Raw genomic sequence first — 27,244 nt, 5'->3', positions numbered from 1 at the left:
TATTAAGTTTTAACATAGATTTAGGTGATCTCTAGTGCGGCGTATAGGGAGCTTTTCTTTATCTTTTTGATCGAGTTTTATGTTATCTCACTTATCTTCAATAAATGCTTTCATAATCAATCTACTATCACCTCTATATTACTGCATTTGTTTATATTCTGTTTATATTCTGGTCTGATATTGCATTTGACCCTCGTTTGCGCCCCCCCCCCCCCCCCCCTATTTCTCTTTTCCACATGAAGAGGATCTAGGACAGAATAGGAGGTAAGAAAATGTTGCAAGCGAGAGAATACAAGGAGGTTATGGGCAAAAGGCAGGAGAGAGACAGGGCGATAGACGGGTAGGGTCAAACTTGCTTACGTTTTGAGTACAGTTCTAACTGTTGCATGCTTGAATGAGGTGGGAAAGGTACCAGAGCTGAGGGAGGATGTGAGTATAGGTAACGGAGTGGAGGGAAGAGTTACAAATCTGTGTGAGTGTAGGGATTAGAGTAGGAGCAAGAGGTTTGAAGAGATGGGGGGGGAGGAAATAGGGTTAAGGGCACAAGTGGTAGGGGAACAGGAGGAGATCAACAGCAACACTTCCTCCTTTGTGAGAGGAAACAGAGGCAAGGAGGGCAGGAGAAGAGTTGGGAAGAGGAGGTGTAGAATTTGAGAATATAGAGGGGAAGCCCTGACAAATAGAATGTAGTGAAATGGAGGAAGAAAATAGGTAACAGACGGTGGTGAGAGTAGAGTCAAATATAGAAAAGGCTGCGTGTGTTAGACTTGTGAGTGATGAATAGTGAAGAAAAGTCGGTTTGCATACCTTAGGAGAGGGCAGAGTTGAAACAGAATACATTTGTTGTGAAGAGGGGATGAAGTTTCCTTCAGAGGCATTCAGAGGAGCGGGTACAGGAGCGGAGCTCGTATGTATTACAGTTTAGCCAAGGCCTGGATTTACAAGGGAGTGAATGGCAGAGAAAAAGACGGGCATCTAGATAGGATAGGGCAGAGTTGTAGTAAATGACTAGGTTGTCAGTCTGTAGCTGAGCAGAGAGAAGAGATGGAGGAGCACAAAGTGGGGTCGAGCCAGTAGATTAGGGGAATGCAAGTCTCTGCAGAAACGAGGGGTAGATGGAGGAGAAAAGGTAATAGTCAGAGAGAGGAAATGGAGAAATCAGACGTTTTTAGTGTGAAAACTAGCTGTGGGTGCTGGCTGCAGTCCATTAGTGAAGGCCAAAATAAGAGGTTGGAGAAAACGTGAAACCCAAATGAGAGAAGGGGGATCAATATAGCAGTTGAAGTCCCGAAGAGAAAGTGAGTCAAGGGAAAGAAAGTCAGGATTCAAAGTCAGAGAAAGATAGAAGGGGGATGAGGAGAGGTAGGTGGGCAATAGATGACCACCTCCTGGAGTGGGAGAAGAAAAAACCTGGACATGGTGTGCCTCGACTGAAGTGAGGGAGGTATAGGAATGGTTTGGTAATGGCAGATTGAGGAGAGGAGCTTCACCTCTGCCATCAGGTGTCAAGAGACCAACATGGAAAGTGAGCTTTGGACCAGAGGCGGGTATCGTGACTTACTGAGATACTCTGAACGGATGGATCAAGACCGCATACAGAGTAAGCTGGCAGCGCCCAGCACCGAGCGAGCTAGGAGTCCCTTGTACCCTATGTTTGTGGTAAACTACTGCCCTGTTTGTGACCTTTTGTTGCTCCTTATTGTCTCTGGCCAGAATAAACCTCTGTAATTTAACGTGCTCATTCTGCCTGGTTTTTGCGATGCATGTTAAGTCTGGTTTGTGCTTTTACATAAATAAAACTCATTGTAGGGACAGCACTTTGCAATGACAATACAGCAATAAGCTATAGCCTACGGCAATTGTCCAGTCATACTCAACAGCTCTACATTGCTGCATATTGGAAAAAGTTATTCACTTGAGAATGACATTGTATAATCATTTTTCGTCCTAAGATTTTCCTTTTGACATTTATGGTTTAAATACACTTTCTAATGTTTAACGATTAACTGGGCACAGAATATGGAATGATTAACATACACACTTGTCTAGTGAAGAATTAAAAACATATTTTCTGAGTCGGCAGAACCGGTGCCCAATAAGCTTCGCAACACCGGTCCATGCTGACCAGCAGACATTAAGTTCATAAAGCGTATCTCAATTTGGGTTTAAATTCTTTCCGGCTTTTTAACATCACTTTGGAAAATCTATCTAGTTGTGCCAAGTGCTATTTAAAGGAGCAATCCAAACGGGTGTTTTTTTGTTTTTAAAATAGGCTTTATGCAGGGGGCCCTGGAGTTAAACCCCATTAATTTCAGCTCCGGGCACCACCGGCTTCCTGAGGGACATCTAAAGGGGTTTCCGGTATCTTCTTCATATTTAAAGCTTCTGCATCACGCGGGTCAATGGGAAGCCGCGCCTGATGATGTCACGGCTTTACTATTGGCCCGCAGGGCGTGGGAGCTTTGAAAAGCAACCATTCCGTGATCCCTGCTAGCCGTGCGGAGCGACTACCGGCCCCCCATAATGTGGTAATTATCTCCGGAAGCATGGGGACCTCGGAACTGAAATAAATGGGGTTCAGCTCCGGAGTCGCCCTGCTTCAATCCTGTGTAAAAAAATTAAAATATTGATCGCCGCTTGGATGCCTCTTTAACTCCTTGGTTTAAAGTCACTTGTTCTGATGACGCCGTTTTTGAGTGAAACATGTCGGTTGTGTTTCTGTACACATACTGGGCCGCCCGCTACATTTATTCACTTTATCAAGAGACAGTCTCGCGTAGCAGGGTCAAAGAAATTGCCCAAAGAGTAACCCGTTTACCTGGGTCCTGTGACAACTGAATGTTGCCTCTTCTCCAGGTCTGCTGAATTCATGTTCATCTGTTCCTTCTGTTTATCTGTTTGACGAATGATGGTTTTATAATTGCTTTATAAACAAAGACAACCGTTTACCTATAGATTTGGGCTTGACCTGGTCCTATCAACAAAATGTGTTTGCCTAAGATTCATTAAACAAATAGACGTTATTTATAAATGAGACGTGTGTGTGTGTGTGTGTGTGTGTGTGTGTGTGTGTGTGTGTGTGTGTGTGTGTGTGTGTGTGTGTGTGTGATTTATAATAATAGTAACAATATCTCATGATCATCATTTTATTTTAAGTCGCATTCGTCAATTTTTGTTTTTTGATGGTCCCTCTAACTTCCAGGAGGACAACAATGTCCCCGAACATTAGGGGAGGTTAAACCCTTTCAATTTTATGGCCTTATTATGTTGTAACTTTCGCTCGCCGGTCTTGACCCTGTGTCCATTTTGTGTCCACAGGGCATATTCCCATCGATCGGGGGACTGGCGCTTTAAAGCGGCACCAATCGCCCACATAAGTGAATTCTACGTGTGTGCGTGTGTGTGTGTGTGTTCTCTATCAGGGGTGGATACAAAAGGTTAGGAGCCAGAGATTGGCTGCCGCAACACTCTCCAGGCCCCTTCAACCCCCCTCCTCACCTTTGGTGACACACTGACAAACGCTATAATATTTAAATAACTTTCTGGCACAATGGAAGTATCCTAAAAAAATATAAAAGGATAGAACGCCACCCTAATCTTAAATATTGTCTAGAATAAGTAATGTACAAAAGCAGTAGCCAATATAATATCAATGTATAGACAATTGCATTAAATCAGCAGTCCAAGCTGCTGTGTTTTTTTGTTGTTTTTTTTCCCTCCACCATTTAATATGTGCATCAATACAATCCACACAATGATAAATAATTAGCTAAGTTGCCGATCGATCCGTTCTCCTGTGACCAATCGGCGAAGATTCGGCTCAGGGGTTCACTAAATGTCTGTCAGTGCAGCAGAAGAGGACCAAAGATGCAAAGTTCTGTGGGGAAGATCATGTGACCAGGCAGTCACTAAATACAATTGCTGCACTGCTAGAGAGAGGGCAGGGCTCACAAAGGGGTGTGCCAGAGCCTGTTTCAGAAAAGGAAGGGGATGTGACTTTGCACATGGTTGCTATAGAAACAAAAAAATGCTTGTTGCATTATAATACATTAAACATGTCATTCAGCGTTGTTTAAAAAAAGGCTACCAGTATTTTCTCATAGTACAGAGCTGATTTATTAATTAAAAAAAACATGTATGCTATAGCTTGGTCTGCAGCTTTTAATGCAGCTTGCTGGTATAGTAATCGGTTCTTTTGCAAGTCAGAGTAACCACTGTGTGTTGGAAAAGAGGTCACATGATTTATTCTCTGTGCTGCGTTTCTTATTTTGTACTTGATTGCTTAGTTGCAAACGTGTGTGTGTGTGTGTGTGTGTTTCACAGCCTTGTATGTGGTGCCCAGTGAAACTCTCCGATGTTCCAACTGCTGCCATGCTGAGCACACAGGCGCTCTTACTGATTATGCCGCCAGCGCCTCGTGATCTCCTAACTTAACCTTGCACCTTTAAAACAATAACTTGGCCTGACCAAATTCCATCCTCGGCTCACTTATTCACAATCTATGTGCAGCATACTTACCCTGCATGAATTTCCGGCTGCTATGAATATACAGAGGTGTAGAAAGGCCGTGCTAGCTCCCTATCAGGACAGGCCCATGAAACGCCCGGTGTCCCCTCACTATAAGTTTCACTCTCGCAGGAGCTTTGTCGGGGGCTGCACTGGCACTAGGACTAACATTTTCCGGTGTATTCGCCTCGGATTTTTTAAATCCCTGAGAGATATCGATTTATGTTTCAAGCTTATATTATGTGTGTGTTATATTATAATGTTGCGTGTATTACTGCTGTAAAGCACTATATAAATAAAGATATACATACATGTATCTTTATCAGATGTGGTACGGAAGTCTGAAACTATTTCTTATTCTATCTGCCACTGTTTTCTTTTGCTTTACTTCCATTGATTGCCTTGCATACATATTTATGGCCTCTTGGCTATTTGCATCTATATGTCCCACTCGCTACCTCCACATTAAACCATGATTTGAAGGCGTTTCATATTAATGCATTGGCTGCCAAAGGGTTACATGTGGTCTTTGGGCCAGTGCAGGAGGCTAAAAAGGTTCCCTAACATTAAGGGAGGTGAAAAGCCTTTACATTTATTGCCTTGGAGGTGAAAAGCCTTTACATTTATTGCCTTGGAGATGGGGCCATAACCTTAAGATGTTGCAATTTTTTCTTGCTCGCTGGAGCAGGTCTTGACCCTGTGTCCATTAACCTCCTGCACTAATGATGCCCATAGACCAAATTTAACCCTTTGGTAGCCAGTGCATTAATATGAAACTCAGAGCACGTTTAATTTGAGGTAATAAGTGGCACATCTAGATGCAAATAGCCAAGAGGCATCAAAATGGGACCCATTAGTGCATGTTAATGTCATTCACTTCATTAAGTTCTTCAAGCATCAATCCCAAAATGTTTGGTTGACTTAGGCCTCGGCCACGCTCCCTGCTTGCTCGCTGAGGCGCGCTGAGGCTCAGGGAAAGCGGGTGCTTTCCCTGGCCTTGCGGTTGCTTACCGCACGTGCTCTCAGCAGGCTGTCAGGGGGCGGGGCGGGCGCGTCACTGGCCGGGGGCGGGCCAGTGACGTCACGGAGCTGGTTCACCCTCATTGGGCGAACCGCTCACGTGACCGGCCTGTCTCGCCGGCAAGCGGGGGAATTTTAAATTCCCCTAAGACCTGCGCATCCGCAAGCGCGCGGAAGCGCAGGTGAGCCCCTACTAAAGCCGCTCTAATTGCGGCTGTAGGGGCTCAGTGCTGAGTGGGAGCGCGCGTCAGCACGCTTCAGCAAGCACGCAGCAAACATGGCCGAGGCCTTAAGGATATAGTTTCGTGTATCCTAACCTTATTTGATTTTGGCCTTCATGTACATAGTGCTTTGCTTCAAAATCATACATATGCAGCACTAAACACGGGAGTAAACCTGTAAAGAAGGGAGTTTGTGCCCAGAAGTACTTGCAATCTAATACTCTTAATCTTCAAGGCGCGGGTGTTTTGAGTTGCTCATTTGAACGGATTAATTGTCCATGGATGTGATATTACTACCGCTAGCGAGGAAAACCTTTTAAACCAATGTATCCATGTAGGTGGGGATATTGTGTAAATGAACGGCATTAACAATCAGGCCCAGCAGGTTTTCAATAATAAAGGATGTTGGTAATTGATTATAATTAGTTACATGAACTCAGTGGATCACGTGGAATTGCTTAATCCTCATTCTTACTTTGATGCTACTCTTCACACTCCAATTGTAGGATTTCCGTGTGTGGGCCAATGATAAACATGACATATCTTTATAGATATATATCTTTAGAGATTGATTGACATCATGTACTTAACCCGTACCAGTGGGGGCAACGCATTGCTTTACAGTAGTTGGCAGTGCGCTTATGATCTAATGGGAGTAATTACAACTGAGATGGACACTTCCAGGGTGGAATCCCAACAGCACGCTTGTGACATTTCATATGGGTCGCTGCCTTTTTGCTGTGACCAAATGACCGCCAGGGTTTCGTTCGCAGACGGACCCCCTCTGCCAATGCGCTGCTGGACCCGGCCCCGCCTGTCACTTCTACAATAAGATACATTTTTAGTGCTTAGAGGATTAAATTTAGGGGATTTGGCAGTAAGGGTAGGGGGTTAAAGTTTTTAGGGTAGCGTTAGTATTAGGGTTGAACAGGGTTTTAGGGTTGACGGTGACGCGGCGAGGTGAGTTGCGGTCATTTGGTCACAACTACGCAGCAAATGTCCTAGACCTAATTCTTCTTACCTATTTAATCTTTGTGACATGATTCTTCCATAATTGTGCAGGTAGCAGGATTTCAACTCGTCCCCTTATGAATCCTCAGCCATGTGTTTCCTCTCAGGGCAGGGCTGGGCCTGAAGGACCAACGACCTGGTCAGATTTTTAGGATTGTGCCTGTAGAATAGCTCCAATTATAAATGTATGGGGCGGATCTACAATTCAAAAAAGAAATTTCTAATGCAGTAATAGTTAATCCTAGGTAGAATTTCTAGCACACATTGAACCGTGCTAATTAAAGACACAACGTTTTCATTGTTCATGTCACAAAGATCTTACCGTCTAATTCTTAATCTCTGCGGCGTGAAGTACCAAGAGTCAAACTTGTATCTCCAACATAGGGGGTCAGCATCTTAACCACTGATACTCTTCCCTATTATACACACAAATATTGAGTGACTATTCCTGCAACAAATTGTGATCCATTCGCTCGTCTTTAATCTTGCTTAATAATGAATTATTTTCTGCCGTTTTCATCGTTGGTGTTGTACGTCATTTCCAGGGGAAGATCGCATTGAAAAGTTCGTGTGGTTGCGATACTACAAGACCAGCATCACTAGGGTACCGCCAGTCTTCCGGCAGCTAAAGGGTTCATTTTGGTTGTTTTTTTCCCCCCACAGGAATAAAGCACGCAGTTTAAAAATAACTAGAGATGAAAACAGTCACTGTATCGTGGTGAGGAAATCTTAAAAATATGCAGGGAACACTTCCCCTTTAAGGGTTAAACAAAGTTACAATACATTTTGAAGGAATTCTTGGAGTAGTGGTGCGCAAACTGAGGGGGCGCTAGATTTGTGTGCACCCCTGTTTTAGAGGCAATCAAAGGGGGCAGATTTTTTTGTTATTATTATTATTATGGCTCCGGAGCTGAACCCCGTTAATTTCAGCTCCGAGGACCCCCTGCTTCCGGAGATCCTTACCTGTGAATTAGGTGCCGGTCGCCAGGGTTCACAATATGGCCTCTGTTCAGAGAATTCACTTACTGCGCACCAATAGGAAGCTGTGACCTCATCGGTGCGGCTTCCTATTGGCCGGTGTGACGCGAGAGCTTTAAACTAGAAAGCCCAGCTTACTGAGCCGGAGCAGCTACCGGCACCTACTTCGGAGGTAAGTATCTCCGGAAGAAGGGGGTCCCCAGAGCTGAAATTATCAGGGTTCAGCTCCAGAGACCCCCTGCTTCAATTCTATATTTACAATAAATTAAAAAAAGGGCTGTCTTGGATTGCTCCTTTAAATGGTTGAAGTAGCCTCATTGGTCTCATTGGTTCACATGCCTAGAAGCTGCGGAGAGCCTCCATGGGGATTCCTTGTTCTCTGTAGCGAGCTACTCCCGGGGGTTGTACTAGTTAAACATGTTAACACTTACTAAGCCTTGTGTCCCACAGGTAAAAGGCTTAGAAAATCCACTCGTTTTTTTGGTGGGAGGGTGCATTTTCTCAACTTTTCCGCCCCTCTTAAAATATAATAATGCTGCGGTTACATTTTTTTTGGGGGTCTGTAAGTGCTCTTTCTTGTATTTATGTACAGCTCGGTCCGCCTCCAAACGGTGAAAGGCCCGAGCCATGGTGCGTTCACCTGTGCGGAGGCTGTGAAGTTACCCGCGTGAAGCGGGTGCTTTCCCTGTTCATGGTGGACGGGCCCTGGGGGCGTTCCTAGGGGCGTCACAGAGCTGGTTCGCCCTCATTGGGCGAACCGCTCACGTGACCTGCGTGTCGCGCCAAGAAATCAGTTTCAACTGATTTCTTGCGCAACGCGTGCCCCCTCCTGCCTTCACGTGCGTCCGCGCGGTCAATGCCTTAAGGCAATCTGATCGCGCCCCGCGCGGTCTCCCACACCATGGACTCAGCTTAACAGCACTCTGCCAGCTTGAGGAAAAACTGGCAAACAGCCAACAATTGCCGCACAATAAACGAATTCCAGTACAAGAGGGTGAAGTAAAAAACCATTTAATTGCAAGTGGAGGATCACACTGACATGTTTCGCTCACAAGAGCTTTATCAAAGTGATAAAGTGACACACTTTGATAAAGCTCTTGTGAGCGAAATATGTCAGTGTGATCCCCCACCTGCAATTAAATGTTTTTTTACTTCACCCTCTTGTACTGGAATTGGTTTATGGTGTGGTGATTTTTGGCTGTTTGCCAGTTTTTCCTACTGTCTACTACTTCCACACAACACACGCCTGGACCGATGCCCTGCAAGTTTGAAAAGTTGTGAATTCAACAAATCACCTCATTGTGAGTACAATCTCATTTATGCTGGAGAGTCTTGTATAATTTGGAGGTTCTTCTATGTACTAGGACATGTATGACTTTTTCTGGTCTCTATGTAGAGTAAGAGTCTAGTCTAGTACTATCCTCCACAAGATGTGCCAATCTTACATTCTATTTTACTTGCTAAAGAGTCAGGTCTTTTATATCAACATATCTACTTTTCCCAAACTACACATATGATGATCTTCATTATGTCAGTGTTTCCCATCCCTTTGAGACCCAGTTTTGGGATAATTTTTCCTATGTCAGCTTGAGGCTGAACTCAAATTTTTATTTATTTTATTTATTTATAAAATATTTTACCAGGAAGTAATACATTGAGAGTTACCTCTCGTTTTCAAGTATGTCCTGGGCACAGAGTTAAGACAAATACTGCATGGTTACAAATACAGTTGCATAAAGGAGCAGGGTATACATTATATACAAGACATTGCATGCACAGTTAAAGATTATATTATGGGCATATGAAACAGTTACAGACCAGATTAAAATGTGTGACAGCCTTAGGCCTCGGCCATGTTACTTGCTTGCTGGCGGAAGCGCGCTGAGGCGCGCTCCCGCTCAGCACTGAGCCCCTACAGCCGCAATTAGAGCGGCTTTAGTAGGGGCTCACCTGCGCTTACGCGCGCTTGCGGAAGCGCAGGTCTTGGGGGAATTTAAAATTCCCCCGCTTGCCGGCGAGACAGGCCGGTCACGTGAGCGGTTCGCCCAATGAGGGCGAACCAGCTCCGTGACGTCACTGGCCCGCCCCCGGCCAGTGACGCGCCCGCCCCCGGACCGCCCCCGGACCGCCCCCTGACGGCTGCTGAGAGCGCTTGCGGTAAGCAACCGCAAGGCCAGGGAAAGCACCCGCTTTCCCTGCGCCTCAGCGCGCCTCAGCACGCCAGCAGGGACCGTGGACTCGGCCTTAGATTTGAAAGAACTTAAACTGGTGGTGGATGTGAGAGTCTCTGGTAGGTTGTTCCAGTTTTGAGGTGCACGGTAAGAGAAGGAGGAACGTCCGGATACTTTGTTGAGCCTTGGGACCATGAACAGTATTTTGGAGTCTGATCTCAAATGATAGGTGCTGCATGTGGTAGGGGTGAGGAGCTTGTTCAGGTAGCTGGGTAGCTTGCCCATAAAGAATTTGAAGGCAAGACAGGAAAGCTGAACTTTGCGCCTAGACTCGAGTAATGACCAATCTAGTTCTTTGAGAATTTCGCAGTGATGTGTGTTATAGTTGCATTGGAGAACAAAACGACAAATTGAATTGTAGAGGGTGTCAAGTTTGCTAAGGTGGGTTTGAGGTGCCGAGCCATATACTATGTCTCCTTAGTCAATAACTGGCATTAGCATCTGCTGTGCGATACGCTTTCTGACCAGGACACTTAGGGAGGATTTGTTCCTGTAAAGTACCCCTAGTTTGGCATAGGTGTTGGTTGTCAGGGTATCAATGTGCATCCCGAATGTTAAGTGGGAGTCAAACCATATGCCCAGGTATTTAAAACTAGTGACAGGGGTTAGGGTAGTGTTAGTGTTGGCTCTAATCTGGAGCTCAGTTGCTGGAAGCTTTAAAAATTTAGTCTTGGTCCCAAATACCATTGTTACAGTCTTGTCAGTGTTTAAAAACAGTTTGTTTTGGAAAATCAATTTTTCGAGTCTCAAAAAGTCAGACTGAAGTATGTGTTGAAGGTCAGAGAGGCTATGGCTGTGTGCATATAGGATTGTGTCATCTGCATACATGTGTATTGAGGCTTCCTGACAAGCTGTGGGAAGATCATTGATGAACACTGAGAAGAGTAGGGGCCCCAGAACAGAGCCTTGCGGTACACCACAGGTGATATCCAGGGGGTTGGAGTTAGAGCCTGAGATGGACACATGTTGGGATCTACCTGATAGGTAGGACTGAAACCAGTTTAAAGCATGTTTCCCTATTCCAGAGCTCTGGAGTTTAAGCAAGATAACATGATCAACTGTATCAAAAGCCTTTGCAAAATCTAGGAATACTGCACCAGTGAGTTGACCCCGTTCCATTCCACACTGGATTTCATTGCAAACTTTTAGCAGGGTAGTTACGGTAGAGTGTTTGGGGCGAAAGCCAGATTGGAATTAGCTAGGGAAATTTGTCTTGTTATAGTAATCGCTTAATTGGGAGTGGACACATTTTTCCATGACTTTGGATAGGATTGGGAGAAGGGAGATTGGCCTGTAGTTTGAGACAGTGTTTTTGTCCCCACTTTTGAAGATTGGGACAACTCTGGCAGCTTTCCAGGTCTTAAGGATATGGCCTGCAGACTGGATAGAGTTTACTATGGAAGCAATTGGTTTGGCAATTGCTGGGGCACCAAGTCTTACGAACCTAGATTGTAGTAAGTCAGGTCCACATTGGCTGCTTAGTTTTAATTTGAGGAGCGCTTGTGTAATCTCATCTTCGGATACTGGGCCAAATTGAAAATTGTGGGCAGTGTTGGGAGGGGGTGGGGCTATAGGGGTACTCCCAGGATGAGATTGTGGTTTGGGTTGCGTTTCGCTAATAAGTTAGTATCACACCCCACAAAGTAATCATTGAATGCATTTGCAATGTCGGTGGGGTTTGTCAGAGTAATATCGCCCTTAGGGATATTACTTGGCTGTTGGTGATTAGAAGGCTGGAATATATTGTTGATAACCTTCCAGAAGTTAGCTGGGTTTGATGTATTTTGGTGGAGATTGTCAGAGTAATATTGTGCTTTTGCATGCCTTGTTTGCCTTGTGCACATGTTCCGCAGGCATCTGTAGTGATTGAGATCCTTGGTAGTGCCAGTTACTTTGTAGATTTTCCACAAGGCATCCCTGAACTGGTAGAGTGCTATAAGGTCAGGTGTAACCCATGGAAGGTGAGAACCCCGTACCCTTATTTTGCGTAGTGGAGCATGGGTATCACATAGTTTTAAGAACTCGAACTGGAAATAGTCGAGCGCAGAATCAGGGTCAGGAATTAAATCGATTCTGTGCCAAGGGCAGTTGGTAAGGTCAGCCAGAAACTGTTGTGGGTTAAAGTTTCTAAATGTTCTAGTGAGGAGAACTTTAGGGCTTGATTGGGGCGGTTTAATTTTCCTTACACAGTACACTATTGCATGGTCACTGAAAATGTCAGGAAGGATGCCAGAGGATTGGATTCTGCTGGGATTTGAGGAGAGAATCCAGTCTAGCAAGGAATGGTTGTGCGATTTCAGGTTTGTCCGTGTGGGTTGGGAAATGAGTTGCTATAGGTTAAGCGATTTAATTTGTGTGTGGATTTTGTGGTTTTTAGGGTCAAGCCAATTGAAGTTGAAATCCCCAAGAACTAGCAGCTCACTCTTCTCATTCAGAGAGGAAATGGAGCCAAGAAACTGGGTGATTTCAGTCAGGGATTGTAGAGGGACATTAGGGGGGCGGTAGATGCCAGCCAGCAAGATGGGCTTAGAAAAGGGGAGGCAGATTCTGCAACTAGGATTTCTAAAGAGGTTGGGCTTGGGGGTCAATTTAACTGTGTAAATTGTAGGGTGTCTGCAATATAAAATAACACCCCTCCTCCTCTCTTTGACCTATCTCTCCTAGAAATGGAGTATCCCTGAATGGCAATATGTGCATCAGGGGTTTTAGGGGTTAGCCATGTTTCTGTAAGAACGATGGCTTTTGGTTTATGCATAAGGCACCATGCTTTTAGTTCATCCAGTTTGGGCAGCAGACTCCGGATATTTATATGGGCGTCAGATGGCCCTTTTTGGAATTTGAAGGTGGTATTCTCAGGGGTATGGGACAGAGTTGTAATGGGAGGGCCTGGGTTAGGTTAAATATCACCTGCTAGAGAGAGTATTACCCTAAAAAACAAAAAATACGTTTTAATGTAAGTTGTGCTTTTAGACGTTCAAGTTCTCCATAGTGTACAATAGGGGTGATCAACTCCTGTCCTCAAGCCCCCGAACAGGTCAGCTTTTCAGGATATCCTTGCTTCAGCACAGGTGGCTCAGAGGCTCAGTTGAAGACTGATTGTGCCACCTGTGCTGAAGCAGGGATATCCTGAAAAGCTGACCTGTTGGTGGCCCTTGAGTACTGGAGTTGGCCACCCCTGATCTAGATTATAAAAATAATTCACACAACAGCTCACCCCCCCCCCCCCCCACCACCCCTCCAATTAGAAATGTATTCCTGTAAGCACTTGTGTAATTTTTTTTTGCAGTGCTTCTGTGTTAACCTACATTTCAAGCTCTGTAAGAATATGTAACCAAGAATCCACTAACCTTTAGAGTGTAGCGATCACGTGACCAGGACCCGGGTAAAATATATGAAACACCTGTTTCTAACATTATCACATCACGTTCCGATGTAACATGAAAAGTCGGCCATTTAAAAACAAGAACGGCTATCATGGTAATATCTGGTGCTTCAGGGGTTAATGTAGCTACAGTTTGACTTTGATAAGAACATATGTTTTGCCAGAGATGGGAGTAAATTATGGTTCTCCCGACAGCAACATAAACAGGACACGGTTTAAAGGTACGTTCAAATCATTCCTGGAAGGGTTTTATGGAGTGCCAGGGGGCGTGACTATCCCATACCATCCAAAAGATATGAGATATGGAATCATGGACTTCACAGCTATTGTGAAGTATAAAGTTTCGATATTTGCCATCGTGGCAAGGAGACGCATGCAATGAGGCCAGACACGTGAGGTCTAGCAGGTAACGAGGGACGGATATACATTTGTTGCTCAAATTTAGGGGCAAAACATTCATACGTAGTCTCGTTACGTCAGTCATAATCACCTGAATCTATTGATACGACTCGCGTGTGTCTATGTATTGGAGAAAGGAAGTCAAGAGTATGTTTTCTATATACAGGCATACCCCGCATTAACATACGCAATGGGACCGGAGCATGTATGTAAAGCGAAAATGTACTTAAAGTGAAGCACTACCTTTTCCCACTTATCGATGCATGTACTGTACTGCAATCATCATATACGTGCATAACTGATGTAAATAACGCATTTGTAACAGGCTCTATAGTCTCCCCGCTTGCGCACAGCTTCGGGACAGGTAGGGAGCTGGTATTGCTGTTCAGGATGTGATGACAGGCGCATGCGTGAGCTGCCGTTTGCCTATTGGGCGATATGTACTTACTCGCGAGTGTACTTAAAGTGAGTGTACTTAAAACGGGGTATGCCTGTATTGAGGCAAAAATGTAATATATAGGGATTTCTGTTTTATGTTTTATCCTGTTATTTTAAGAAGTTTTCCTGCATTTACTATAATTTTTCTGTAATCTAAGATATAGTGTGTGTGTATATATATATATATATATAATATATATATATATACACACACACAAATACAACTGTATGCTCATCTGCATGTCTTAGGCAGGTCTGCAACCCCGCCTTTCCCCATTATCACCCAGCATACAGCACTTCCACTGCAGCAAGGGATTCTGGGAAATGACATGCAAATGAGCACACGGTGTCACTTTTTGCCTCAAAAACCATTTTTAACATGGTTCCCTATAGGCTTAAGCTTGCTGCATGGTCACAGCTTTGAGCACAGCCAGGGTTAAGGTGCATACCCAGAAAACCACCCACAGACAGCCGTTTCGACCTTGATGGGTCTCATCTACTATATATTTCTGAAAGCATTGTATGTATGTATGTTTCACTGTGTTCCCTGTCCCTAGCGGCAATCTCATTGGTCCCTTGGCCCGCCCGCCCCCGCACACTTCTCATTGGCCTCACACACTCACACCACCCCCTTGGCCCGCCCCCCACACCTCTCATTGGCCTGAGGTGGAGTGACGGGCCAAAGGTCCAAAAAAAACACACACACACCTCTCTCTCTGTCCTCTCTCCCCCCCATCACACTCACCTCCCCCCCCTCCCCGGTGCTCCACTCGCCTCCGCTCCACTCACCTCCGCTCCACTCACCTCCCTCCCGCTCCACTCCCTCCCGCTCCACTCCCTCCCGCTCCACTCCCTCCCGCTCCACTCCCTCCCGCTCCACTCCCTCCCGCTCAACTCACCTCCCTCCCGCTCCACTCACCTCCCTCTCCACTCACCTCCCTCCTGCTGCACTCCCTCTCCACTCACCTCCCTCCACCTCCCTCCCGCTCCACTCACCTCCCTCCACCTCCCGCCCGCTCCACTCCCTCCCGCTCCACTCCCTCCCGCTCCACTCCCTCCCGCTCCACTCCGTCCCGCTCCACTCCCTCTCGCTCCACTCACCTCCCGCTCCACTCACCTCCCTCCCGCTCCACTTCCTCCCGCTCCACTCACCTCCCGCTCCACTCCCCTCCCGCTCCACTCACCTCCCTCCCGCTCCGCTCCACTCACCTCCCTCCCGCTCCACTCCCTCCCGCTCCACTCCCTCCCGCTCCACTCCCTCCCGCTCCACTCACCTCCCGCTCCACTCACCTCCCGCTCCACTCACCTCCCTCCCGCTCCACTCACCTCCCTCCCGCTCCACTCCCTCCCGCTCCACTCCCTCCCGCTCCACTCCCTCCCGCTCCACTCCCTCCCGCTCCACTCCCTCCCACTCCACTCACCTCCCGCTCCACTCACCTCCCTCCCGCTCCACTCACCTCCCGCTCCACTCACCTCCCTCCCCGGCGCGGGGACAGGCAGTGGGCAGGGCAGCCTGCCGCTGCCACGCGGCACCTAAGATGGCGGCGCACGGAAGGACCCCCTTCCTCCCTCGCGGACTAAGTAACATGGCGGCGGCCGGAAGGAGAGGTGACGTATGTGTGTCACTGTGTGTGTGTGTGTGTGTCACTGTGTGTGTGTGTGTCACTGTGTGTGTGTGACACTGTGTGACACTGTGTGACACTGTGTGACACTGTGTGACACTGTGTGACACTGTGTGAGTGTGTGTGTGTGTGTGTGTGTGTGTGTGTGTGTGTGTGTGTGTGTGTGTGACACTTTGTGTGTGTGTGTGTGTGTGTGACACTTTGTGTGTGTGTGTGTGTGTGACACTTTGTGTGTGTGTGTGTGTGTGTTACACTGTGTGTGTGTGTGTGTGGGACACAGTGTGTGTGCCCCCCCCCCCTCCTGTCCACTCTCCTCTCCCTCCTGTCCACTCTCCTCCCCCTCCTGTCCACTGTCACCCCCCTCCTGTTCACTGTCCCCCCCTCCTGTCCACTGTCACCCCCCTCCTGTTCACTGTCCCCCCCTCCTGTCCACTGTCCCCCCCTCCTGTCCACTGTCCCCCCCTCCTGTCCACTGTCCCCCCCTCCTGTCCACTGTGCCCCCCTCCTGTCCACTGTCCCCCCCTCCTGTCCACTGTCCCCCCCCTCCTGTCCACTGTCCCCCCCTCCTGTCCACTGTCCCCCCCTCCTGTCCACTGTCCCCCCCTCCTGTCCACTGTCCCCCCCTCCTGTCCACTGTCCCCCCCTCCTGTCCACTGTCCCCCCCTCCTGTCCACTGTCCCCCCCTCCTGTCCACTGTCCCCCCCTCCTGTCCACTGTCCCCCCCTCCTGTCCACTGTCCCCCCCTCCTGTCCACTGTCCCCCCCCCTCCTGTCCACTGTCCCCCCCCCTCCTGTCTACTGTCCCCCCCTCCTGTCCACTGTCCCCCGCCCCCCCCCCTCATGTCCACTGCCCCCCCCCCCTCCTGTCCACTACCCCCCCTCCTGTCCACTGTCCCCGTCCCCTCCTGTCCACTGTCCCCGTCCCTCCCCTCCTCCTGTCCACTGTCCCTCCCCCCCACCTTTTCCTAGCGGCAAATTTAACTCACGGGCAACGCCGGGTCTCTCAGCTAGTATATATATATATATATATATATATATATATATATATATATATATATATATATATATATCTATATCTATATCTATATATAATATATTTCTGAAAGCGTCCTATGTGTCTATGTCTGTATGTGTCTCCCTGTGTCCCTAGCGGCAATCACATTGGACCTTTGGCCTGTCACTCCGCCTCAGGCTAATGAGATGGCTCCCTTGGCCCGCCCGCCCCCGCACACCTGTCATTGGCCTGAGGCTGAGTGACGGGCCAAAGGTCACACACACACACACCGGCGCTCTCACATCCCCACGGCTCTCTTTGCCCCCCCCCACACACACACACAGAGCACGCACTGTGCGGCTCTCCCCTCACACAGGCCGCTCCCCGTCCCCGAGGGCGCTCCTCCAGCTGTCTCCGCCTCTCCCCGCGAAAGGTACAGCACCTCCTCACCGGACCGTCTCAGCCTCTCCGCTGAGGAGCCCGAGGTGGAAGAGGAGGGCGGCCGGTACCCGTAGGAAGAGGAGCGCGACCATGTGCAAGGTGAGTAAACGCAGGGGAATGGGTTATTTAACGCGTCCCTGACTCACCCTGCCCTTTGCCCCCCCAGACCTTTGCCCCCTGCCCCCTCTGCCCTTTGCCTCCTGCCCTCCCTCCCCTTGCCCCCTGCCCTCCCTCCCCCTGCAATTTTTCCCCTTCCCTCCCTCCCTCTACCATGCCCCCTGCCCTTCCACGCCCGGGCAACGCCGGATATATATATATATATATATATATATATATATATATATATATATATATATATATATATATATATATATATATATATATATATATATATATATATATATATATATATATACTCATCTGCATGTCTTAGGCAGGTCTGCAACCCCGCCTTTCCCCATTATCACCAAGCATACAGCACTTCCACTGCAGCAAGGGATTCTGGGAAATGACATGCAAATGAGCACACAGTGTCACTTTTTGCCTCAATAACCATTTTTAACATGGTTCCCTATTTTAAAAATGGTTATTGAGGCAAAAAGTGACACTGTGCTCATTTGCATGTCATTTCCCAGAATCCCTTGCTGTAGTGGAAGTGCTGTATGCTGGGTGATAATGGGGAAAGGCGGGGTTGCAGACCTGCCTAAGACATGCAGATGAGCATACAGTTATATTTGCATATTTGCTTTCCTGTGGAGGGTTTTTGTCAATTTTTTTACTCACCATAACTTAACTCAGTATGGTGATTACCTAGTCTAGTCTCAAACCTGCAAGCCATTAAGACCAGCCTCACACTGATGATACCCATCAAGGTTGAAACATGTATGTGAGTAGGTCTAATGGCTTTGCATCTCATCCCAGCCTCTGTTTAAAAGCTGTGTTTAAAACAGCATGCAGTGGCTTGAGGATTGGCTTGTGTAATACGAGCTTGAGACAAAAGGTGGCATTGAGTGCTCATTTGCATGTCATTTCCCAGAATCCCTTGCTGCAGTGGAAGTGCTGTATGCTGGGTGACAATGGGGAAAGACAGGGTTGCAGACCTGTCTAAGACATGCAAATGAACATACAGTAATATTTACAGTTGCTATATATATATATATATATATATATATATCCTAGATTCCTTTGTATATCAGTATTGCTCGACCTGAAGAAGAGAGGAGAACTCTCGAAAGCTTGTCCTATGACATAAATTGTTAGTCCAATAAAAAAGGTATCACCAAATACTGAAGTATATATATATATATATAACATTTAATAAGTAATACTATGGGCTCTGAATGAACTGTTGCACGCTCTGGAGAAAGTATTTACATTTTCAGACACATTTTTTACTACAACAGATTTTTGTGTTAAAATGCATAGGTTTTTCTATAATACACAGGGACCTGAAACCCTGGCAGATATATATTTATTTCATATTTTGCATGATTTCTCGGGTGGTGAGTGTATAGATATGATTGCAATTGAGCAAGTGGTTAATATTAACTAATTGAAAGTACCTTTTTGGGGGGAAAGGTGAGTTGGCTAGAGTAGCCATGTGTATTAACCCTGGTTGCATATCTAAGTCACGTGCTCACTTGTGTGCTCTTCATGACCGATGGTATTTGGCGACGGATTAAGGGAAGATATTGTTCATTTGAGCGACCTTTTGCGAAGGTGAGAAGTGGGCCAGCTTGTGAGCTGTGTATTAACCCTTGTCACATGCTCACAGGTGTGCCGTACGTGACAACGGCTAACTCAAAATTGACGTGAGGTCTTTGAAACTAGAGTTTAAAAGAGATGAACGTATTTGTGTATCCCTTAATTGCCCAAACTATATCTTCTTTACATTGTGCTTGGTGCACCATAAAACTGCAGCAATTGTACTTAAACTAAGTAAGTAGGTCCCACAGGGTGTGTATAGGTTTGTGTCTCTATTGATATATAGGCTCCCATCATTAGGAGTTCAATTATTGTGACCTTTTTTTTAAATTTTTGTATTGAACATATACAGACTAGATTTACTAACCTGAAAGCGGCAGCCTGCACTCCTCACCAATCATTTGCATTTCTTGCTCTTTTCCAAGGCTGTTTTTAATTGAAAAATGATGCTTCGTTCAGGAGATATAAGCGTTTGAAATATTAAGTGTCCGCCAGGAGGTTAATCACGCTTGCGCACCATCGTTGGCGTACATTACTTAGTTCCGCCGGTGGCGCACGCTGCCACTATAATCGCGGCCTTAGGGATAACTGACAAGAAGCCTAGATTAACACTGATATCTGTATATAACTGTTCCAAAAATTGTATTCTGTTTAGTAATTCCTAAAAAATAACATGCCGAATATTTGATACATTGTTGAGTTTTATTGCCCACCTCTAGCTGTGGCTAAGGCCTGTAATATAGAGTGCGCTACCGTGCGCGCGCGTCAATTACAATGGACTGTGGGAGGCTGACGTTGAGAGTCGAGACGAGCGCGCGCCTGATCACAGCAAATACATGAAAATGTGTACTTTCGCACTGCTGCCGCGCTACGTGATGCTGCCAAGCCAATCACAGCGCGGCTATCGCTGTGACGTCTGATGGGTGAATAGGCTTGGGGGGGAGGGGGGCCTGTGTGAAATCGTACACACCAGTATTTGTTGCTTTCCTGCTCTCTGGCACAGGGCCTCTTTCGGGGTTGAGCCGTGTCTAAGCAGATCTCTTTAAAAGGTTCCTACACGTCTGTCATAAATGCTTTTCTCTCCCTCTGCTGACAGTTATACCCCCCTGGCTGGGATCACACGCATATGGTTAACAGACCTGCCTTAGGCCGCGGGCATGGTCAGCGCTTAGCCGCTGAGGCAGCGGACTTACCCCCGGCACCCTTTATGAGGGCGGCTTTAGGGGGCGCTTCCGCATGCTTCCGCAGGTGTACGGAGGCGGAGGAGACAGCTCAATTTAAGTTTTGGTGCTGAGGGGAGCGGAGGGCCGGTCACGTGAGCGGTTCGCCAAATGAGGGTCGAACCAGCTCTGTGACATCACTGGCCCGCCCTTAAACACGCCCCTGGACGGCGCACGCACTCAGTCCAGGGAAAGCACCCGCTTTCCCTCAGCCTCCACGCGCCTCCGCGCGGCTGCAGTCTCTATGGACTCAGCCTTGGGCTGCGGCCCGCTGCACGCGCGCCTGCGAGGCTGGCGGTGCGTGCAGCTGAGTCCCCCGGTCTGCAGAGCGCTGCAGGGGGAAAGACGGGGGGAGGGGGAAGCGTGACATCACCCGGCAGGTTCGCCCTCATTGGCTGAACCGCCGGGGGGCGTGGCCCAGCGCTCCGTCGCAACTCCTGCTCTCAATTTTCTTGAGAACAGGAGTTTGTCGGCGCAGCGCCCCCCGCTCGCAGCGGGCCTGGCCCCATTGTGGGGCGGCTCTTGTCCCTGCAGGGTCCGCCACAGTGGGCGCTGCAGTAGCCAGCAGGGACCTGGCCTTGCAGGCACATATCAAGCTCTCTGACTATGGTTCCCCAGTAACCCTTTCCCTACCAGAACGGTCAGTAATGCAGTGAAAATAACCTGCTAATTTCCCCCTCCGCTATTTTGTTGTTGATGAACGGGCGCAGGGTGTCACGTTTCAGGTGTTGGATGCAGGTTGAGCTTGTTGTGGTTGTATGTGACGTCCTAGCCACGCCCACCTGTCGCTCACAGCACAGACCTGTACACACACCAACTGTGATGCATAAGCATTAGCACACCCGCGCATGTGGGAGCGCGCCAACTATTAAACAAGCCTAAGTGGGTAGTAGGCAGAGCCAGGGCTATAAAAAAAAAAAAGGTGTTTTTTTTGACAGGGTTCCCTGCAATTTTCAGGTCATTTTGAAAATTTTACAAAATACACAAGAATTTACAATGCAGCTGATCTCAGACGCGCTATTAGAGAGGGTTGGGGTTCCTTACAATGCATCTGATCTCAGACGCACTATTAGAGAGGGTTGGGGTTCCTTACAAGGCAGCTGATCTCAGACGCGCTATTAGAGAGGGTTGGGGTTCCTTACAATGCATCTGATCTCAGACGCGCTATTAGAGAGAGTTGGGGTTCCTTACAATGCATCTGATCTCAGACGCGCTATTAGAGAGGGTTGGGGTTCCTTACAATGCATCTGATCTCAGACGCGCTATTAGAGAGGGTTGGGGTTCCTTAGAATGCATCTGATCTCAGATGCGCTATTAGAGAGGGTTGGGATTCCTTACAATTTATTTGGTTTTCTTAAACTAATATAATAAAGGTTAACCTCTCGAGTACCTTAGTGCAGTGGTGCTCAATCAACTCCAACCATCAACAGGTCAGGTTTTCAGGATATCCCAACTTCAGCACAGGTGACTCAATCGGCCCCTGCTTCAGCACAGGTGACTCAATCGGCCCCTGCTTCAGCACAGGTGGCTCAATCGGATTGAGCCACCCGTGCTGAAGCTGGGATATCCTGAACACGTGACTGGTTGGAGGAGGCTTGAGGACTGAAGTTGACCACCCCTGCTTTAAGAGATCCATTCTTGCCCATTCCAATGCTGTTTTTATTTGTAAAATCTGGTGCTCTGTCCAGAATATAGAAGCACGTGACAGGGCAGGGTACAGAGTTCTGTATATTACATGAACACAATGACAAACCGAATACACTGCAGCGCGCTGGAATATGTTGGTGCTTTACAAATAAATGCTGATATTATTATTAAAGCTGCAGTTCAGTCAATATCCTGCATGTGTGTTTTTTTTAATAAATCAGTTCTGTAGTAAGAAAAAATACTTTTAGCATTTTCTGTTTTAAAAAAAACAACTTTGAAAGACCAATTTTCTTGTATTCTATTTTAACAACCATTTGCTAAGGCACTGCCCCTTCATGTCCTGTCACAAGCCCTGGCACACCCCTTTGTCAGCCCTGCCCTCCCTCTAGCACATGTCAGTGCAGGAGTGCTCATGAATATTCATGAGCTTCCACTGACAGACAAGCAGAATATAAACAGATCCCTTCACTAATTATGTCACCAAATTTCAACCTATCAATACATGGAGAACGAATTGACCTGCAGCTATACAGTTCTTTAGTTAAGTAGAGATTGCACACATAAAACTATTGAAGTAAAAAAAAAAAAAAAAATAGACTGAACTGCAGCTTTAAGGGACTTGTCCTGTATCCGCTAACGTGGCAGATCAGGCTGTTTTTGGAAGAAATTCCTCATTTAAGTCCATGGGGAATTTCGTGCAAAAATGGCCTTATCTGTTTCTTTAGATATAGAATATACCCCGCAACTGTCCGGGAGATTAAAATGAAGCTCTCTCCAGAGCCCAGTGCTGTCTCTAGGTTGCCATGATGATGTCAGGCGCTAGCGATGAAGGAATTTGTGGTTATAAACGCCGAACAAAAACCTACAATAAAAGAGCAGCACATGCACAGTGGGAAATATAATAACATTGTCCAAGTCAAACTTTTACAGGCTTCTGGGGGGGATTGGTGCGTTCAATATTTGTAAATGTTATTTGTAATATTAGAAATTATATGATATACAAGTGAATAGTATAGGTGGCATTGCGGGCTCCTCTGCCAGCTAGAAGATTGTGTGTCTCGTGGCACTGATACTAGGCACTGTAGCAGAGGCAGGGTGAAGAACTGGCTGTTTGGCGTGATGAATTCTAAGTATAGTGCAGAGAACACTATGAATCATTGTTCAATTGCTCTGTACTTCTAAACATAACTATTTCAAGGGAATTGCGTGGATCACTGCATTAAACTCTTCTGCATCTGCAGGAACTTGCCATTTCATAGCATGTGAAAGTGGGTGCTGGTCTGCAAAGGCATTATCACGGCCTAGTTATCCAGGAGATAAATGACACTCTAAATTTAAAATAAATGTATGTATATTGGGGATGGGAAAAGCCTGAGAGCCTAAAATGTTGCCCCAGTCGGAAAATGTAGCAACAACCATCAACAGCGCGCCCAATCCTTCTTTACTAGCACATCAAAGCCGCTGAGAGCGGCGCCGGCGGTGACTGACAGCTCTGCGTCGCTTAGTATGGAGGGTGGTGAGGGAATGGAGGGTGAGGCCCGCGTGGGCTGGGGGAGGGAGGCAGAGAGCTCCAGGACTCGGCCCACCCCTGCTCAATGATGTCGATATCTGGCTGATTCTGTCCGTTTCCAGAACAGCTATATAAAAAATACATTAATATAATTGTTGCAAGTTGAGTTTTAGGTGGGACTTTTTATTTTTATTCAGTCGGGGTTTAAGAGGTTGGGTCACATGTCCATAAAGAGGTGTGGGCACTTTATTTTGTGACGGCTCCTGCTCAGCACACTGTGACCGCGCACAAAAGGGAACAGCCACAGAACGTCAAATCCCTCCCATGTTTTCACCTCCACGTTTACAGGCGTGAAATGATTTGCCTCCTTCAATGTGTTGCAGCCCCTCTGGTACTGAAGAGGTTAAAATATGTAAAGGTGTTTTTGTTTTAAGAAATGGTTCCGATTTTAACCCATTCAGTTTTGATTCCTTTTGACCCCTACGTCCTTATATTACACTGACCTGATACAATATGGCCGCTTCGCTGCTCTGATCCCCTCTCTCTCCCTTTTTGTTTTTAGAGCTGATTGAATCCCTGACTCAGAACGGCCAGCCTGCCAATAATCAGTCCGAAAGCACAGAATCGACAAACCCTCGCCTACGGAAAAATGCGGGCGACTCTCCCGCCAATGGGGAAGCTGGGGGAGAAATCGGCAAGAGTTATACACCAGACCAGGTGGATGCAGTTAAAAGGTGCCGGTCTTTTACGTACTGATAATGGTAGAGACATTCAGGGGCGTTTCCACATGGTGGGCAAAATAAAAGATGGGGTTTTTTTTTTTTTTTTACAACTCCTCAATGCACTAGTTTTCCTTAGAATAAAGCCGCTTTAACGGCACATTTCCACGTGTTTTTTGTTCCTTGTGTAGGAATGAGTCGGTTTCTCTCCTCCCCGGCTGCAGTTATTCTGATATGGGGACATTGTTGTCTTTTCCCAGTATCTCATTAAACTAATTAAACTAATTGGTCAAAAGGGACATGCATATACTGCTAAATATATAGGTAAATTGTTTCTCCAAACAGGCTTCTGACTTGATAGATTAGGTAATGATCATAAAAACACAGAAGCATTTGGTTACTATAGAGACACTGTGCTCATTTGCATGTCGTTTCCCAAAATCCCTAGCTGCAGTGGAAGAATGGTATGCTGGGAGATAATGGTGAAAAGCAGAATTGCAGACCTGTCTGAGACATGTGCACGTGTTTACAAGTGATATTTTTATTTGCTGTAATGGCATTAAAAGTAAAAAAATAATTATATAATGTATGCATCATGGCGCTGCCATTAGTCATTTTAACCCCAAGGGACCAAGCGATGCTCTGCGGTGCATTATACATAAGTTGATTTTATTTGATTTCTTCCGCAGAATAAAACAGTGTAAAGACTACTATGAAATTTTGGGAGTCACCCGGGAGGCCACGGAAGAGGATTTGAAGAAATCTTATCGGAAACTGGCACTGAAATTTCATCCAGATAAGAATCAGGCTCCGGGGGCCACGGAAGCATTTAAAGGTAAGAGAAGAGTCACGTTCTATCCACATTATGTCTCCTATTCCATATGTTGCAATGCGGTTATCGCTTTGTTAACAAAATACAAAGCCACATTCACCTGATTTTGTTGTTTAACACTTCGTTAACGAGGTGATAACGATTCTCCAGCACGTTAAATGAGGCCTGTGTTTTTGTCGTGGGCTGTGACCTTTGGGGCACAGTGTGGTTAGAAGATGCATGAATCCACAAACGGGGCGTCCCAATGGTGACTGTTTCAGATCTGCGAAGGAAGATAATGGGGCAGCTCTTTGGCATGTAGTTTATACTTTACCTTATATTGTCATTTTCTAAAGTGCAGTGTTAAACTGTGTTTTAGATACACCATACACACATACACACATACACACCACACACACCTCCATCAGGATTAGTCCCCTCTGTCTTCTTGGGAACTATTGCTCCCTCCCCCCCCCATCCCACAAAACTGGACTTTGATCTGAAGGCCACCATTAGAAAACAAGTTAAACAAGTGGAATCCTAACTGGACACTAGGGGGGACTCATTCTCCTTGTAATTGTATACTGCAGTGACTTTCAGAACTGCAGTCTGCGTTGTCAAGTCAGTGACTTGTTCACTACAAGTCAGTGTATGCACAGTACATATAGTGTAGTATCAATGGAGCATGGTGTATCTTAAAAATAGATGCAGATCTTCCCATATCATATTTAATGCATATAGCTAATGACAATATAATATGTTTTATTATATTGTAATGTTGTTATATGTTTGAAAAAGTATTGGCGCTACATAGTTAAATAGTACATGGGATTTGAAAAAATATATACGTCCATCAAGATCAACTTATGCTAACGTTAGACGACAGATACTTATCCTATCTTTGTATTTACAGTATTTTGATTCAGAATATAAGGCAAAAAAAACCCCCTGTGAAACATCATCTAATGATGTCTCATAAGGGGAAAATTAAATTCCTTCCTGACTGCAATAATGGCAATCGGATTTCTCCCTATATCAACATCCTTCCCATGTTTACTTATTTGGTATATCACTATATACTTTACTTTCTAAAAAGACGTCCAACCTTTTTTTGAACAAATCTATTGTATCTGCCATCACAGTCTCCATCGGTAATGAATTCCACATTTTAACTGCCCTTACTGTAAATAACCCTTTCTTTTGTTTTGGTGAAACCTCCTTTTTTTCCAACCATAAAGGTGGACACTGTGAATTGTGTACTGCCCGTGGGATGAATAGTTAATTTGAAAGCTTCTTGTATTGTCCTGAATATATTTGTATATAGTTATCATATTCCCTCTTAGACGCCTCTTTTGTAATATAAACAAATCTAATTTAGCTAGCCCCTCCTCATATATCATATTATCCATCCCCTTTATTCATTTGGTTGCTCTTCACTTTTTCTAGTTCCATAATATCTTTTTTTTTTTTTTTTTTATGGAGTGGTGCCCAAAACTTTACTCCATTTTCAAGGTGTAGTCTTACTAATGCTTTATCGAGGGGCATAATTATGTTTACTTCCCTTTCATTCATTCCCCGTTTTAATGCAAAATGAGATCTTATTTGCCTTTGCACAATTGCTAAGCCTGCTGTCTACAAGCACTCCTAAATCCTTCTCCATCAAGGTTTCTCCTGATTTTGCCCCATTATAATTTTTAAGTTGCCTGTTTTTTCTTGTTTCCCAAATGCATAACGTTACATCGTATCTGTATTAAACCTAAGCAGCCATTTAGCTGCCCAAGTTTTAATTTTGATATCTAAATATGGCATATGAATCCTGGGAATGTTTGTCCACATTTGCCATTTACAATGAATTAGTTGTGAAAGGTGGGATGTTGTGTATGAGATGGACAATTTGGTTTACTGGGTCTCTTTATGCTTGCAGTATAGGCTGTCTGTATTTTCCTTTGTCTTAGGATGGTGGTCTCCAAGTATATAGAGAACAATACTTTTACTTGGGAAATGACTGCTCATATATAGTACCAAGTTTCAGCGTCTAGTGTAGACAATACATTGGCAATGATCACTGTAGAGCAAGAGAATAATAGTGTACATTAACATTTCCCCAAAGAATGGAGACAAGATGTGATGAAATATCAAGGCCATAAAAAATAAGACTGATAACTTTCTGCTGCGTTGGCACAAGTTGCATTGAGCAAGTCCTATTTATGGTAGAATGAAGATGCACTTCATTGGCCACCATGCACAAGGCTGTGGATGCAACCCACTGTATTCTGTTAACAAGTCTCCAATGGACTGATTAACCTTTACAGCCGTGTGATTGTGCTTGAGATAAGATTTAACTTTAGCTTTACCATTGACTTCAGATGTTGCAATGGGGCAGACGGGATA

At 45.9% G+C, this 27,244-nt stretch overlaps 1 protein-coding gene across 1 annotated transcript in view; it reads left to right on the top strand.

Moving 5' to 3' along the window:
- Window positions 1-27,244, top strand: part of DNAJB12 (DnaJ heat shock protein family (Hsp40) member B12) — a 64,830-nt gene that overhangs the window by 13,877 nt on the left and 23,709 nt on the right. The window contains exons 2-3 of the mRNA XM_075610782.1: window positions 23,886-24,057; window positions 24,732-24,877. Coding sequence (XP_075466897.1) covers window positions 23,886-24,057; window positions 24,732-24,877 — 318 coding nt within the window. The remainder of the gene's footprint in view (window positions 1-23,885; window positions 24,058-24,731; window positions 24,878-27,244) is intronic.

The sequence above is a fragment of the Ascaphus truei genome, chromosome 8 (genome assembly GCF_040206685.1).
Source record: "Ascaphus truei isolate aAscTru1 chromosome 8, aAscTru1.hap1, whole genome shotgun sequence".
Classification (NCBI taxonomy): Eukaryota; Metazoa; Chordata; class Amphibia; order Anura; family Ascaphidae; genus Ascaphus; species Ascaphus truei.
This window is presented reverse-complemented; position numbering and strand designations above follow the sequence as displayed.